The sequence below is a fragment of the Pollicipes pollicipes genome, unplaced genomic scaffold (genome assembly GCF_011947565.3).
Source record: "Pollicipes pollicipes isolate AB1234 unplaced genomic scaffold, Ppol_2.1 Scaffold_4740;HRSCAF=5597_pilon_pilon_pilon, whole genome shotgun sequence".
Lineage (NCBI taxonomy): Eukaryota > Metazoa > Arthropoda > Thecostraca > Pollicipedomorpha > Pollicipedidae > Pollicipes > Pollicipes pollicipes.
Genome location: NW_023596545.1, coordinates 13078573 through 13095559, shown reverse-complemented (window position 1 = coordinate 13095559; position 16987 = coordinate 13078573). Strand labels below are relative to the sequence as shown.

At 51.5% G+C, this 16987-nt stretch overlaps 1 protein-coding gene across 1 annotated transcript; it reads right to left on the bottom strand.

Annotated features, from left to right (window-relative positions):
• Window positions 1-505: 505 nt before the first annotated feature.
• Window positions 506-10152, bottom strand: LOC119099188 (rab GDP dissociation inhibitor alpha). Its single transcript, XM_037222298.1, has 9 exons — window positions 10054-10152; window positions 6599-6759; window positions 5669-5813; window positions 4155-4378; window positions 3412-3552; window positions 2496-2655; window positions 1981-2092; window positions 1534-1678; window positions 506-1167 (listed from the first exon to the last, which is right to left on the bottom strand). The coding sequence occupies exons 1-9, from the start codon at window positions 10096-10098 to the stop codon at window positions 975-977; spliced, it is 1326 nt and encodes a 441-aa protein (XP_037078193.1). The 5' UTR covers window positions 10099-10152; the 3' UTR covers window positions 506-974.
• Between the last annotated feature and the right edge of the window lie 6835 nt (window positions 10153-16987).

Genomic DNA, 16987 nt, shown 5'->3' with positions numbered 1-16987 from the left:
CGCTCGTGATGGTCGTGCTGACCGCTGTCCGTCGTGCGTCGCCGCTGTCTGACGGTGTCGCGGCGGCGGCGGCCGCTCGTGATGGTCGTGCTGACCGCTGTCCGTCGTGCGTCGCCGCTGTCTGACGGTGTCGCGGCGGCGGCGGCCGCTCGTGATGGTCGTGCTGACCGCTGTCCGTCGTGCGTCGCCGCTGTCTGACGGTGTCGCGGCGGTGGCGGGCGCTCGTGATGGTCGTGCTGACCGCTGTCCGTCGTGCATCGCCGCTGTCCTGCCTTCTCCGCCGACGGCAGTGAGTGTACAATGTTGGTCGTCGTGATGCATGCAAGTACTTTGGAGGAGCTACAGTGGTATGGCGTGAGTTCAGTGTCGATGGAACTGTACTGAGGTCGTGACCTTGGGGCGACGCCCACTGAACAATACAGAGGCGCGTGCGCGGTAGTGTAATCTTCCTGTCGCTGTTCATTGTCGTGTTCCACGAAGCTCACACCAAACGAAACTGAACCGGTTAGATGCCAATTTAGTTTATTGGAATGCCAATACCAAGGCCCCGCAGCGCTGGGGTAGTAGCGTCATCCAAGCCAGATGCCTCTCCAATGCCGTTGACAGACATAGACACGTAGCGCCCAGAAACGCCCAAACAATAATAGTTTCAACACCACACATATTCGATACGTCAACGCACCAGGCCGGTACAGCCGTGCAATAAAATCATATGATAAGCGCCTTTGCAATACTCGACACCACCGAAAAGAAGTCAAAATAGATGGCGGATGTGCCTAGAATCGAGCCGAACGGGTCCACCTACTGACTTCTGAGTGCGGACGATTCGTCTTCCGCCCGCGGCGATCACAGACCTGTGCACAACCGGACTAGGGTGTCGGTGGCCCGGCGGACGCCGCCGCCGCGGCCGGGTGGCCGCCAGAAGGGTGCGGTGCAAGCGCGCGAGCGCGGGACGCGGCGACCAGCAGCGCCGTCTACTTGTCGTCCTCCAGGGTGTGCGTCACCTTCGAGAAGTCGAAGTCGCAGCCGAAGCCGCGCCGGAAGATGTCCAGCACGTCCAGGCACGTGGTCTCGAAGTGGCTGGTGGCGTCGTACGAGCTGGAGATGAAGATCTGCGAGCTGGTGCCGTCCTCGGCCGGCACGAAGTGGTCCGACACGGTCAGGAATCTGGCGGGGCCGCGGGTGCACGGTCAGAGGGGCGCCTGAGGCCGCCAGCACGTGGTCCGACGCCGCCAGGGGCCTGAGCGGGCGGAGACGGTCACGTGGGGCGAGGGCAGCCGGGGAACGTGTGCGCCGCGGGGCGACGGCGATCTGGCGGCACTAAATTGCAGCTGCACGGGAGGCGGTGCGCGACGGCCGCTGACGGCTTACGGCTCAGAGAACAGCCGCGACCTGACAACAGGTGGGTGCGTTCCTCCACACACTGTTGGGCCTGACATGTTCGGGAAAACATCGCATTCAGTGAGTGCGCGCAAGTCAAGGGCGACAGGGCGACAGAGACAGGGGAGGAAGGAGACTGCACGAACGCCCTACTTCTGCTTGATGGGTCCCAGCAGGTCCAGGCCGGGCTTGATCTCGGCCTCCGGGTTGTTCGTCTCCACGGTGGTGGAGACCATGGCCACGAACCATCCCTTGGCGGCCACCTGATGTGTGTAAGACACCAGCGATATGTAGATGTCTGCGGACAGACGGCCGGTGAGGAGGGCGTTGCCCGTCGCAGGTGCGGCCGCTCCAGCCGCACCGCTGACGCTCCGCCCAGCGGCGCCGAGCCAGACCACGAGGTGAACGACGACGCCGCCTCTGCGCGACACTTCGCATGCGCGCAGTGCGAACGAAGGCTGTCGCGCTGTTCGGGTGGCCGAGTGATATCGATTTTTCGCGTCTGGAGCTATTCCTAGCCTGTGAGGCAAGCCCGGCCGTCCCGGAGCGCTGCCGGTGGCAGCCCTCCCGGCCGCGTCCACCGCCGGCGCCGCCACGTACCCGAGTTCCGATTGACCTGCTTCTGCGGTATGACGATCTGCGTGGAGAGCGCGTCCTTGGTGTTGGGGATGGGGTGGTCCATCAGGCAGATGCAGCGCACCACCTGGCCGGACTGCGGCGGAGGCGGGAGGTCGGTCAGCTGGGGCCGGGTCGGAGGCTGTCGACCCCGGCGGCACCACCCACCCACGCGGACGACGGGGCCCGCTGGACCACGCCAGACCAAGTTGACAATGTATACCAACCCCAAGTAACCCACAGGACCTGTAAACTTCGGGTCAGACCTGCCTAGTGTGCCAATGCTTGCTGGACCTGCTCGGTGATCCGGCTAACCATGCTGACCTGTGGTCCAGCATACTGGTCCCATCCACCATCCGCGGCCAGGTGCCGACCTCCAATGTCCCGTGGTGACCGCCCCCCCCCCCTCGGCGGCTCACCACTGACGCAGTGGACCTGCCCCGGTGACCCCCTCTGACCCAGGCGACCCGCCATCCAGTCCGGCGTCCCCGTCAGCTGACCTTGGTCACGCGGTCGGGCACGTAGCTTGGGTCACAGTAGACCTGTTTGCAGCGGGCCACCTCGGAGCCGGAGCGGACGCCGACGGCGCGGCCGTCCTCCACCACGATCTCGTCCACCGCCTTGTCCAGCATGTACGTGCCGCCGTAGATGGCCGCCAGCCTGGGGACGGGCCGCGCCTCGGTCACTGCCACGCGTCGCGGCTGCCCGACCGACGACGCGCTGGACGCCAGGCCCGGATACCTGGGTTCGAATCCCGGGCGATGCGTACTGTTTCACTGGCGCCGTCGCAACAGCTGACGTGAGAGGCTGAGGCGCTAATCACCGTGCAGTAACACACATTAATGGGAGAAGAAACCCGAAGCAGCGACGCAAGACGTGGGGAACAACGGTGCGAGACGAGCAGGGCCCGGTCGCCGGCGTGCGGGAACTACCGCTCCGCCAGGCGGGGACCGCACGAGACAACGCCCTCCACGCCAGTGTACCACGTAGCCGACCGACAGACGTGGCCGTCACATGGCGTGGGGAAGGGGGGGGGGGGGGGCTCTCCCCACGATCCTGGTGGACTACCGCACCGCGCGCGGCCCTGCTTACACCGACGAACGGTTGCGCCCGCTGTACCACGACGTACTGCAATGCGTGACATTAGCTAAAGCGGCAGCGACAAACGACTGCTGCGGACCAAAGCCAGCCCACCATACGTCACGAACACGTGAAAAGCACTTGCAAATCGCTTTGTCCCTGGTATTTCAAGTTGCCACCGCTGTCTTCTGACCCCGAACTTGACAGAGCCGGCACGACGTCGGTCCGCGGCCACAGTGGCGCCCAAGCGCAGCCTTGTTTCCCGCTGGCCGCTGCCTCCAGCGCCACAAGAATGCCGCGGCGCCCGCTCCTGGGGCCCCGGCCCGCCGCTCTCACCTGGCGAAGCCCTGCGGCAGCTCGCCCAGCCCGTACATGGGGTACAGGTAGGGCGACTTGCCGTAGCGAGCCAGGGACTCGCTGTAGAGTCGGATCCGCGCGATGGTGGTGCCGCACGGCTGGCTGATGTAGTCGTCATTCCTGCGAAGGCAGTGGCGTGCACTGAATGGTTGTGCGACTGTGTGCGCCACTGCGGTGTTCACAGGCGACTAGTGACACGTCAGAGCGTAGCTCGTTACTTATTTCATGACATTACTGCAACATCACTTCACTGAGATGCACGCACAGACAACTAGCATCAGGTAAAAGGCATTGTCTCATTACTTCATTACTTACTGTTGCATTACTTAAGCATTGCTTGACTGATAGACATGCAGAAGTGTTTGAATCCTGCAGCCTCGTGTCGACCAACGACAGGAGCTTTTTCACCTAACCGAACGTGGGATAGCTCGCTTTAAATATGATCTACTAGTTTAACTACTATGCTTGGATATGTTGTGCGGGACGCGAGCGAGCGTTTGGTTTGACGCGCAGCAGTAAAATCACACCGGGATGGAGCAGCAGTAAAACCACACCGGGCTGGAGCAGCAGTAAAATCACACCGGGCTGGAGCAGCAGTAAAATCACACCGGGCCGGGGCAGCAGTAAAATCACACCGGGCCGGGGCAGCAGTAAAACCACACCGGGCCGGGACAGCAGCACGGCCGGTCGGGGGCGGCGGCCAGCTGGTGCGCCGTCCCCACCTGTGCAGCGCCAGCGCGTGGCCAGTGAAGTCGATCGTGTTCTCGTCGACGCCGAACTTCTCGAACACGGCGCTCATCGGCGACGTGTTCGGGTCGAGCCCCTTCCACGTGGTGGGGTCGTCGGCGCGGAAGTCCTGCACGAACGCCAGCAGGCTACGGAAGCGCCGCTTCTCGAACATGCCCATCAGGTCCGAGCTAAGCGCCTCCTGGGCGTCGGCCGGCACCTGGCGGCGGCGGGGGGGGGGGGGGGGGGGGGGAGGCCGGTCATACGCGCCCAGACCGCACACCAACCGCGCAGCGATGTCGGGGGACGAAGTATTTGCGGCGAATTATTGCACAACTGTGAAAGATAATTCACCGCAGTGTTAAGAAATAACTCGCCGCGAATGTTGCGACATTTGCAACGGGTTATTCCGCCCGTCTCCAAATCAAAGTAATCATTGTCCGCTAGGTTCCCATGACTTGGGCTTCACAGCGCGTCGACTACCCTGGTCATATAGCACCCGTTTCTGCCAGTTTCAATTTTTGCTTCACTTTTACCGCAGTTGGCAACACTATGCCTGCTTTTGGTTGAGCAAAGACCATAACCATCTGTAAAATGGTGCAATATAAGCATTTGTACCACAAACGACCCACTTTCGCCGACAAAAACTAATTCTGAATGCTTTACTAGTCAACACCAAAGTGATATCGGCCTATTTGCGATATGTGCTCTGATGTGGCGCAATTGGATAGATTATCGGTTCGCACTTTCCTCATGTGGAGCTGAGTACGCAGCGCCTGTTGGTAACAACATATCATACAGAATCCGTCATGATGACCTGAAATCCATACCGAATTTTGTTTGACGTCCTGAATTGGAGCGCACTTTTCAACATATGAGCGTGCATCTCCGCATGCGAGCATGCAACACGCTGGCTAATTTCGTAAACAATTAAACTAGAGGAAATTTTCCCTCAGACACAAACTACTGCTGTCATCCGAAGAACCAAACACGACAGTTATCAAACCGCCATGGCGTGGCATATCATGTAACGAAGACGCAGTTTCACAGCAAATGAATGGAGGTCGATTTTTTCTGGGTAGAAGAGACTCAAGAAGTGCCTTTTCACTGCCGGAGACGACACTGCCCGTGAGAACGAAAACTTGGCAACAAGGCCGCTTTCGACCTTTCACTCCAAGATCCTGACAAAATCGCAATTTTGCGGAAATGAGCCGCCATTCCTTCGATTATTGCGGTGCACACGCGTGCATGTGCGGTGCGTACTCTGGTAACCAGCATCACCAGTTAACTGTGATGGTGCCGGCGAGAGCAGCCTGAAAACAGCCGGTGCCAAGTCGCCGTCACATGGCACGGCCGACTAGCATCCATTAGCATCTCAACGCCAAAGCGCGGCCTCCCAGGACTAGCTCTGCACAGACGTACTGGGTCACAGCATCGCTAATTGTTTGCACCCGGTGCAGCGCGAGCTCGGACTGTGGGTCAGGAGCGCGCCGCGAGCACCCCCGCGCACCTTCGAGATCTTGTTGCCCTTGTAGACGTAGCTGCCCTCGACCGACTTGAACTCCAGGTAGCGCGTGACGCCTGTGTGGATCAGCAGCTTCACCAGCTGCCCGTTGGCCATCAGAAACTTGGGTATCAGGTCCACATTCCAGTCCCTGCGCCGCGAGAGGCCCGAGTGATCAGTCGGCAGCGTTCCCCACACGCGGGCCCGTATCAGGAGCAAACGTCGACTGAACGTGCCGCGATGTGATCAAACGAATGTGCACCTGCTCCACTTGGGGGCACAGGCACAGTTCCGTATTTAGTTGGACGGGAGGACCCTAGTTCATTTCCCACACTTTCGGAAGAAAGCGGGATAAGTCCGTAGAGAAACCCGTTTGCTGTTGTTTTTTGGGAGGTAAATTTGGGCACGTCTTACTGCTAAGACTCCCCAACTCCTTTTGCCGAACTTTCGCAATGGCTTGAGGATATGTCTCAGTACAGTCACGACATTGACATTACCAGCGTTCCAGAGTTCACCGCGCAGGATGTGCAGGATGTAAATATAAATCCATACTACCAGAATCCTGGCTCTCTGGCTGCCCAAGCACGCAGTTCGTTGGCGCTAATCCGTTGCCCTCTGTCCCCGAACCCAGACATCCGACCTGCCCGGCCCATTCGTGAAGCCTGAGGCAATTAAATGATGAGCTGACCGCCGCCCAGTTCGATGCTGATTGGCCGATCTTAAGCAAGGGGAGGGGCAACAGTCAGTGAAACCCAAGCCGGGGGTATAATAGCACGGGAAAACACCGGCATCTCTGCCACCGAAGTGGCCAAATATTAAACACCGCGCATCGCCCCTGGCGGGGGCCCCTCCTGACGACTCTGCCGCTCCCCTCCGACCCCTCCAGATCGATGGCAGACGCGACGACGGCGTCGGCCAGACCGGTGCGCCGCTTACCGGCCGCGGCCGTACGACTCGTCCGGCTTGGGCAAGCCGAACTTGTCGAACATCTCCTCGAGAGGCGTGATGGAGGCCGACTCGCCGCCGTAGTACTTGTGGCGGTCGATGTGCAGCACCTTCTTCCCAGAGACGGACAGCAGGCCGGACAGGATACACTCCTGAAAGAACAGCGCGCCCTCTGTACGGCCGCCGCGGTCGGAACAGCGGTATCCTATCGATGGGACTATCCTCAAGATATAAACTGGCACAAATTAGTGGTCTGAACTGTTCTTGTTGACATGTTTGTTTGGTGGCATTCAGCACCCACATAGGGGTTTTATGAATAGCACGAAGAAGGTACTTAACACATCAAATTACACCAGCAGAATCACCAAATGCTTATTAACGACAAACGTGCGTAAATACATCACCCACACTGGAAAGAACATAATAAAATGTACAAGTGAATGATCTGTTATAAAGCATAACCATAACAAGAATGCAGTTGCACACATAAAACTAAGTGTTTAACATGTGCTTTCACATTGCTTCATCGCGACTGCACACCTAAATACAAGAGCCTGTCGCGACCTAGATCGCGGTAGAGCATGGCATGCCTCCACAGCCACTGGACTCTGCACAACAGAGGACATGCCAGCCACGACTTGCACTCCATACATGCTGACTGCACATGAACCAGTTGGAGAAGCCCAGTCTCTGCGGCGAGCATGACGAGCAGATACTGCACTTTTGTCGGTCACCGTGCATCTATGGTGACGGTGTCCCTCTCAGGCAACACAAAAAAACAAAGACAGTCGTCTGTTTAAGACATGTGAAAAGTAGAACTGCATTTTTTTTTGTGTGAATATGGTCCAAGGCTATTCATGTGGCAGTGGAAAATACCCATATGTTTGGAAGAGGGTAAACAATTTGATAAATGCTCCAATACAGCCTAAAATCTGATTCAACTTTGTTTTGTCAAGTTGTCAAGTTTGTATAAAGTCATTTTGCTTCAGAAATGATAAGAAACATCCAAGAAAATTATGTTGAGGTGTATGCAAAAAGTTCACAACTGTAGCCTGTTCTCTGGTTTGGGCTATAACTATATAATTTTAACAGACAATATAATGTCATCTATAATATTCCAACAAAAAGGAACAACAAAGAAGCCAAAAAAGATACAAAAAGTGAGAAAAATGACCACATAAAAGCATTGTGAGAACACTGGCCATGTAAATGTGTTGTGACAACACTGACATGCAAGCTCAAGATGTCTGTTAGGCCGATGTGAGCGGGTTGCAAATTGTGCCCAGGCTGCCCTGTCCTCAGGGGCACCAAGACTTGCCAATGCATTTCACTTTTTGGCTTGTGCTAACTTTTGAACAAAATTGCCTTGCCCTATTCTGGCACTCCCCACAAAATCATTTAGTAAGAATGCTACAAAAATGTACTGAAAAGAACATCAGCTGCTTGATGCATCTCTGCAGTCCTAATGAAAGCTTGTTTGGGATGGTAGTGTGTCATCAGAGGTAAAGCTTTTTTTAGTTAGAGGGGGCTGAAGCTCCCCTCACTTGAAGAAGGCAGTGGGCCAAGTCTGGTAAGAAATATTTTGGGGGGCATGTTCTGGGAGTAAGTTGTGTCAATGTCTTCTTAACCTTTCCCCAACTCCATCGCCCCACAATGATTCTGTGAAACTGAGCTCTTGGTCAATCTAGATTTGCACTGATGCTCTTCCTACATTGTTCCATATCTACTAGGATTCTTAGCACCAGTGGCTTGGTGAACTAATGATGGAAGTTGTGTTAATAATAGCCTTCTCAAACAATTCAGGCCTGTGACCAGCTGGTTGAAATTTGTCCTTTGTTCTTCATGGAATGGAATGGAATGAATGAATGAATGAATTGTTCTTCATGGAATTTTTTCTCATGCATGACAAGAGAAAACTCCAGCCCCCCCCCCTCTCAAGTCTATTCTGTTGATATATTATTCCAAAATAAATTGCATCACAAACTATGCCCCTGACCTGAGATTACAACAGCTCAGCACAGAATAATATGACAGTAAATTAGCCTGTCTGTGTTTGGGACTGTTTGCCTGGACCTTCACTCATCTCACCTGAAGTGGTCACTGAAACCAACCACAGGCTGTCAAAGTCAGGAGAAAATAGCAAGCATATGCAGCATCTTGAGCCCTACCTGTCATATGCTGGCTGGGATGCTGATGTTCAAACCAAATTGGATCAAGGGAAGTTAATTGTATGTGTAAAGTGTGATACATATCTACAGTTAATATTAAAAACCATATATGAATGGTTTGGCACAATGTTTCATGATGAGGAAAGATCATTTTTAGAAATACAAATTGTACACTTTTTCCCATACTGAACTCAGCAAAACATGAAATTACAAAAATTTAATGAACTTTCAAGTTTGAATTTTTCATGCCAATCCACATATAAAATAATCAATGAAACTTTTATACTAACTATGATGTGGACAAAACCAGGTTGCTTAAAGAACTACCTGTTCAGTGTATTTGCAAAGTATTCTTAACCCTGTTTTTTTACACATCACTTAGAGAGCTATACCTTAGACAGTAAAACAATGCAAAGGAATATGGGTCAGATATAATGAGAAAAGCATCTCAGGGTTGCATGGTTGGGAAATGTGTGCATAAGGCACAATGTGGCTTGTCCCACCTCCTCTATCAAAACCATTTTAAGCAACTATCAAAGGTTCATGCACCACATACAGAACCATGCTCATTGTCCGGAAATGAAACCTTTGTTGCACTTGTATTTGTATTGCATTTAGTGCCTCTGACTGCAGTTCTCTTTTAGGATGTTAACAAGATACTGTCATACTTAAACCAGGGAAGGATGTAGAAGTGGCACACTATATTCTCCATTTAAAATGTCATATTGCACAGATGAACCATATTGAGCAGCACAAGATATATCTGCTAACATGGTGCCTGCAACTGGAAACTAGGAAATGATGTTAAAACATTTAAGGGAATGAGAAATAAGTGCATAGGAGCATTAAGTTACTCACAAAACTATATGGCAGCCACAGTGATATCAGTTGGATTGAGCAAAACTTGGAAAATAGGTGTCACACACATGATTATAAAGACAAGACAAAATAACACCAGCCAAATCATCAAGTTAGATCTAAAAGTTAATACTGCAGAGAGCAAACTTAATAAGAATGCATGGGACATATACACTAGCATGGTAGATGCAGTTCAAAACCAGAAAATGATACTTTAAACAATTTTGAAGGATGAGAACAAAATAATTACTTCAGAAATAGTACACCAAACATACAGTGCTACTTCTTGGACTGGGTAAAAAATAGTGTAGGGGTGTCTTTCAGCAACTAATTATAAGAACAAGATAACATAAGCACCTGACATATGTTACTATTGCTGACGATTCCAAGACATCATCGCACGGCAAAATCAGGCCATACCTTCAGCCCAGTTCCTAACACGATGGCATCATATTCTTCGTCCATCCTTGCAGGCGATTATGTGATTCTCTAATAGGCTTAAACTCCTTAACAGTATTCTGTACGCTTTCCCACAATTACGACCCACCCCACCCTGACGCGTGACGCCGTCGACAGAGAGAGAAAGAGGGAGAGGGCGTCGGCGGCGCAACGGTATGCGCTGAAGCGGCCCAATCGGTCCGCCCAGTTTGGGCTGCGCCACTTTTTGTCATTTGTGTGCCAGGACTGCAGTAATCTCCTCAGAAAATGACGTCATAGAGATAGCAATTGACGTCATAGATCCATCCATTGTTTCTGGTGGCGAGCGCTCAGTTGAGTCTAGACCATCGCCGTAAAAATGCTTGGGTAAGATGCCCGTGCTTTAATAACTGGTGATCAGCAATGTTGCAGCAATGGAAGATTGCGGGATTCCCTACCGGAAAGGGAGGCGTCTAGCGGTCCCTCGTTGCGGCGATGAATGTTGATCGGCCATTCGCTTCCATCACTGCGTGCACTGCTGTATTCTGTTCACCTGCGCCATTTAAATACACGATAATGTGATCGTATATTTTCAAATAGTTGACCAATGAGTTATGTTTTCAACACTGCCACATTCATCTTTTTCGACTGTGTATCGCAGAAATGTTCAGTGTGGCTTAATGATAAACATTTTGCCTCACCTGCCAAGCAGTCAATATGAATAACATCGTCGCGGGCTGACAAAAACCTAGTTGTGCTAGCCATGAGCAGAACCAAGTGATGATTGTTGAAGGTATATTTGTTTCAGAAAACGTTTGCGAGAGGAGAAAGGTAGATAAAAACCGGCAAATTCAACGGCATGATGTTTGATACCAATATGTATGCTGGCGGCACTGTCTGTCAGTTCATATATAAACGAATATTGCTTTAAGAAACTCATTTCCTTTCGATAAAGGCATGCAGACGAAATATATATTCACCTACCACGCCAGCCTCCTGGTTATTCTACGAGGCATATAGACTATTTGTACTGTCTTATCGGCAGGGAATAGTAACGACATCCCAATACCAGATGGGCAGTACACACTGGCATGCAATCGGCGGACAGAAAATGAAAACAGCAAACGGAAGGTAGGAACAACAATTATACGACTAAAAAATGCAAAATGTGCGGCAAACAAGACAATGGCAGACATAAGCGTAGGAACGTGTCATTTCGTAGGAATTGGGGGTTGGGGGGGGGGGGGGGGAGAGGACAGGCTCGAGGTATACTTCAGGAACTTATTTTGTGAAGCAAGCCCTGTGACTGCGGGGATAGATATAGCGATTATTGTCCACTCTTAATTCAAATAGCACTTTGGAAATAATTAAATGTGACTGCTGCTGGGCTAGACATACATCCACAGCCGTTTCTCACGGGCTTAATCATGTCTTTCCGACTCATGTATGTCTTTCGGTAAAAAGGCTCTCCAGTTTCCTACGATTTTTCGTCTATTTTCACACCGTTTTCCTGGGGGCGCGGAGCCCCACGAGCGGGTAGATATTTTGGATCATTGACGAGGCATGTACTTCCACAGAGTTGATGCCAAATACTACCTCGACATAGGCTGGTCAGAATTTTGAATGCGAATCGATGGCCCACAGGGTCTTTAAATTTGCATGCGCGTAGACTTCGCGAGTTTCTTTTCTAGATATAAGATTTGTCGCAGAATGCTAAGCAGAAACAAATTCGGAAGCTCAATACTTACTGCCAAAAACATTGCGACAAAAACCATAAAACTGGAGTTTTTCCTTAAACACTAGGTCACAGAATGAAAGCTCTTTTGCCATATGGTTCCCTATCTGAGCCCTGCCCCCCTCCGCCGTCAGCAGCCTCTGGCCTGGCCCGGCTGCCCCCCCCCCCCCCCATCAGTACTGACTGCGAAACTGATCGTATGGCTGCTTTGCTGCATGTTTATGGAACAGCATTTTTAGTTATTGTTGTGTAAAACAAAACACAGGTAAAAAGGTTGTCTTAGTTTTATTGCTATTTTTACCCTGTTATTAGAACAGAAACGGAAACCAGAAGGCGCCGGGAGATCTATTCTGTTTGTATTTTAAAGCCAATAGGCTACATGAATCATGCGTTGAACAATTGCATGAAATCAATCACCAGTGCTCTTGATTTATAACGGCTCAGTAGACCCTTTCTAAACCGATACAATTCAAGAGTTTCGTCAGCTTCTTTATTTGGGTCTCACAGCCACATTCAGGGCTCTGCGAAGGTAGATTGTATAGCGAAACGTTTGAAAAAGTGCATTAACATGGCCAAGCCATGTTTGCCTCGAAATTTCCCACATTCAGTCGGAATCGATAGCGATACAAAGTATGTGGCCGTAGTTTTGAAACATGCGCGCTCGCAAAGCTTAGCACCAAAAGCATCAACGCCAGGCGTTGCAGGTCTCCGCATACCACGAAGCGTCGGCTCAGCGGTTAATATTGAGCTGTGGCTAACGGGCGGACGACGAAAGTGATAACGCTTCTGAAAGAAGTACCTTTCAACACTTAAATTGATTAGTGATACAAATTATGCTACGTAGTTTTGAGTATGCGCGCTCGCAAACCTTGGCAGCAAAACCTCGACGACAGGCGTTGCTAGTCTCCGTAGGCTCCGCACCGTCGGTTCAGTGGTTAACTTTGCGCTGTAGCCAATTAGTGGACAAAAATGATGACGCTTTTGAAGAAGTACCTTCGAACGCTTCAGGATTTCCAATCTTACGCTTAGAAGGCGGGTCTGGGCAGATATTTTGCCTGTGCGATTTGTAAATTGACGTTATGATGAGATTGGATTGACCGTTACAGTACTGCAAAGTGGTGCTCGAATCGGGTGTTGGATCTAGAATAGCGAACGTAGAAGGTTTATTTTGTGTTGCTGTAACTGCTAATCGAACAGATTAACCACGGCGACCGCCTCCTGGCGTCACTCGCAGTGGCCAATGCCGTTCGGTTTTACGAAAGCTGCAGCCTAGGCCAGCGCAGTCCTTGCTCCTGAGATTGCCTGGCGCTCACTTTCAAACCTTTTCATGTCATTTATCTCACTAATCGATTCTGCGAAAGAGCTAACGTTCTCAGGCAAACATGGGGTGGCCTTGTTCGTTTTTTAACTCACTTAGACACACTCTGTTCAGCGATAAGGAGACCCCTTGTTTCATTCCGGGCCAGGGGCCCTTTGAGTATAGCACTAGGGACACATTACTGCTCCCGGTCAAGGGTTGAAGGGCCATTCCGTCCCATCGCGGAGTGTCTTCCGGCTGTCATTCTGGTGACAAGGGGCGGGATCCCCTAGTCGATCCCCCGATATCCCCTTGGAGGGGTACATCATATCACATTGTTCTCCTCCCTGACACGGGAGGCCTTCCGACCCGCGCAGTCGTGGCCCCGGATCAACGCTAGAACCCTTATTGATTTGTTTTGTTTTATGTTTTGCATGCAGTCAAAATTGATACGTGGGCTTGAACATGTGCACTCGCAAACCTCAGCAACAACAACCTCGACGCCCGGCGCCACAGTCTCCACAGGACTCATGGCGTCGGCCCTGCAGCTGTGGCACTAAGCGATGGCCAATGGGCAAACGAAAAAGATGATACGTCTCCAGGAAGATGGCTGGGGAACTAGATTAATCGGCCGCCAGGAGCCATTGCCCTCCCTGCCCCCCCCCCCCCCCCCCCCTTCCCTGTTTCTTACACCCATGATAGCGGTGACACATGGGATACCCATACAAAGCAATATATGCATGCAACGGTGTCAATTCTTATAAATCATGAGGGTGGCAGAGCCGAGGGCCCGACGACCTACCCCCTCCCCGTTTTTCCCCCAACGGAACTAGCCCATTATTTTGACGAAAGGGATTAGATAGTAAATTTTTGTATGATTTAAAAAGTCCTTGATATGGGTTTCATAGCAGTCCTGCAGGGACAGATCCAGATGGAGGGGGGGGGGGGGCAGCACTAGAGGCACGTGCCCCTTCCGTCCTATTGCTCGGAAGCTACACGTATGACTGCCGTGGGCGGCAGCACGTATTTACGCACGTGCCGCGCATTACGTATTGACGTACGGCGTGAGCGGCACGGCGGCAAGGGGTCAATAAGACTTCCCCTCAGATCTCAGACACCAAGGAATGCATTTGGGATACAAGGGACACAAGGGATACCAAGGGTGTCTTGGCCTGTACGTGAACCCGCTTGTGTCAGGATTTGAAGTTCCTAAATCATGCCTTTAATGAGGCCAAAAAGGGCAAACGGCAAATCTGTGTCTTAAGTACCCCCAGACCTTCTCATGCAACCCCCGTACACCTAGATGCTTGTTTTAAGCAAAGGGTTGCTGGTTTTCATTTCGGGTCAGTGACGTTGTTGACCTATTGAATGTCATGGTGACACAAATCATACAGGACTGCTCTGATTTTGCATTTGAATAAGCGTCAAGGATAACGACAGGCAGTATGTTCTTAACAGAACAATGTTGACCCAGGTCATTTTAGATCGGTAACTTGTTCTGCCCTTTAAGAAGTTTATGAAAGATGTAGTGCGGTTTCTGTTATCAAAAGTTCAAAATGAGCACCAGAAACTACTTCATGCAACAAGCTCTAGAGAAAAAACAGGCTGGTTTTGAGCTTGGTCTGACCTTCATACCTGTCCCTAGGCCAATGGAATTTGTTGATTTAACAGTTGCGTTGCCTAAGGAGGTATCTCAGAGATTATGACTTCGTCTGATTCTCCGTTTTTGCATGAGCTTAGGCGATTTTCTAAGAATTGTCTTAGCTGAACCCATATCCTGATGTTTACCCGTCATAAGTCAGTGACCTTACAAGGTACATCTAATGTTGGAAACTAGACGATCTGCTCTTCAATTGCTTACGATTATGCCAAATTTGGCGCGGATGCGCTGCGCCTTTCGGAAATCATTCCGGACAAACCTTCGGAATGGGTCAAATTGACCTCCACCCGAGCACGTGCTAATGACGAGCGTGGATGTGGGTGCCATCAATATGACATGCATATTTTTTACCACAGTGACGACAAAGTCATCCTCACCGTTGTTTTTATAGGGCATTTGCTGTATCACATCGAGATAGGCCGCAGCCTCAGTCCCATACAAGCAGCAGTCAACATAAATTGCTCATGCCATGACGTAAAGTTGTGTTAAAAATAAGGGACGGCCCCGGTCATACCAAAATATTCGTGCACTGACCACACCTCACCCTCAAATCTATCCTAATAAATGAAATAAATCAGCGCTATTGACACGGGGTTGCTGTGACCTAAAGCAAGGAATAGAAAACTAGGGTCGGTTGTGCAATTCGTTCAAATGGCTCGGCCGCCAAACCCAAAAGCTGGATCCGATAATGCATCCAGATATTTGCCGGCCCATAGAAATGGATATTCGTCATGTACAGCAGTGCACCTGCCAACACTAGAGCAGTCCCTCCCACCAAAATAGAAAATCGTGTTTGCTCGCTAAAAAACAGCCAGCTAAAAATACAACAGCTGAGTCAAGGCCATGTAATAAGGTATGATCATCCGGGGATTTTTCCGGCACTTTTCCTTCACCATTATAGTGACGTCACAAAGTCGCAACCTGGCATCACAGCGCCGGCTTGCATTACCTTCGCGTCTGCTACACCGGTGCACCTTCTAACAATTGCATCTGGTGATCGCTACAGGACACTTCAAAAAGTACTATGAGGAAATATGCAAGGGGATTTTTGTCACGCCTGTTGTCAGCGAACATAGGTCTAGGACCAGTAACCCATCTGCCATGGCACTCCCATTTGCTGAGGATGCCAAACGTTGAGTCTATGGCGATGCATTGAAGTTGGCCAGCCTAGAGCTACTTAAATGCAGGTTAGCGAACCTGGCCAAGGTCCAGCCACTGCCAAAGGAAGAACTGAGTGGCACCAGGATCATCATCCGACCTGTCGCGTTGAGCCTCAGCCACTATACATAATAACGCGCTGGGTTACACCGGTGTGCGATTGAGGCAGTTTGAGACAAAGAAAGTGATACGCTGCCTGGTAGAACGTAGGACATTGTTGACATTGCACATCGCGTCAACTATGCCACGAAGCCTCCGAAGGTCGTGGTGCATGGCGTTAATCAAGATCATATCCGTCACGCCATGCAGCCAAGTCATCGGAACACACATATGACTCATAATTCGCCATATTTTATTAAAACGATTCTTGTGCCCAGCACACACTTCATTGTGCACACTTGGCGAGGATCCACAGCAACGGGGGGGGGGGGGAGAATTCCTTGCGCCCAGCATGCACTTCATTAAGCACACTTGGCGAGGACCCAAAATAAACAGGGCGGGGCCGGGCGGAGCTCACATAAGCACAACGATATTCACTTCGCGCCGACCACCTGAGGTCGCACCTGTTTAGCTGCGCGTCTGGCAGCAGCTCGCTCAGCCCCAGCCTGATTAAGCCATCTGAGGTGCAGATGGATGCGCGCCTTCACCAGCCTTCCGAGCAATCCGCTTGTCCAGCGCAGAACTTCTTCTCAGCAGGAGCTTTGTGGGGCGGTCCACGGTTGCCAATGTCTCGGTTCATGCCTCGGTCCATCACTTGTTGGAACACGATCTCGAAAGCCTCGACAACGCTTGTCCAGGCCGGCAACGGCACCATCAGATCACCCTGTCTAGCCGTGTGTATCCAGCTGTCTGGCACACAGTTGGGTGGTACCTCTCGGGTCGACAGTCCCATACTTGGATCAAGGTTGTTTGCACTTTGACCGCCACGAATCCCGCAACGAAGGCCAGCGGCCCGTGCTCGATGTGTGTGTCCTCGTCCATTTTCGTCGCCGCAAGTGGGGGCCATTTTCGGTCCTCTCGCCTCAACCGCCATGGAGCTTGCCTTTGCCCGATTGTCGAACCCGCCGTTCTCGTCCACTTTGTTCAG

Excerpts from the sequence above, each read along its gene's own strand:
- LOC119099188 (XM_037222298.1), bottom strand. The coding sequence starts at position 10,098 with ATGGACGAAGAATATGATGCCATCGTGTTAGGAACTGGGCTGAAG. Across the intron at positions 4,379-5,668 it reads AGGGCAACAAGATCTCGAAG|GTGCCGGCCGACGCCCAGGA; the intron begins GTGCGCGGGGGT and ends CGCCGCCGCCAG. Across the intron at positions 1,679-1,980 it reads GCAGGTCAATCGGAACTCGG|ACATCTACATATCGCTGGTG; the intron begins GTACGTGGCGGC and ends GTCTGTCCGCAG.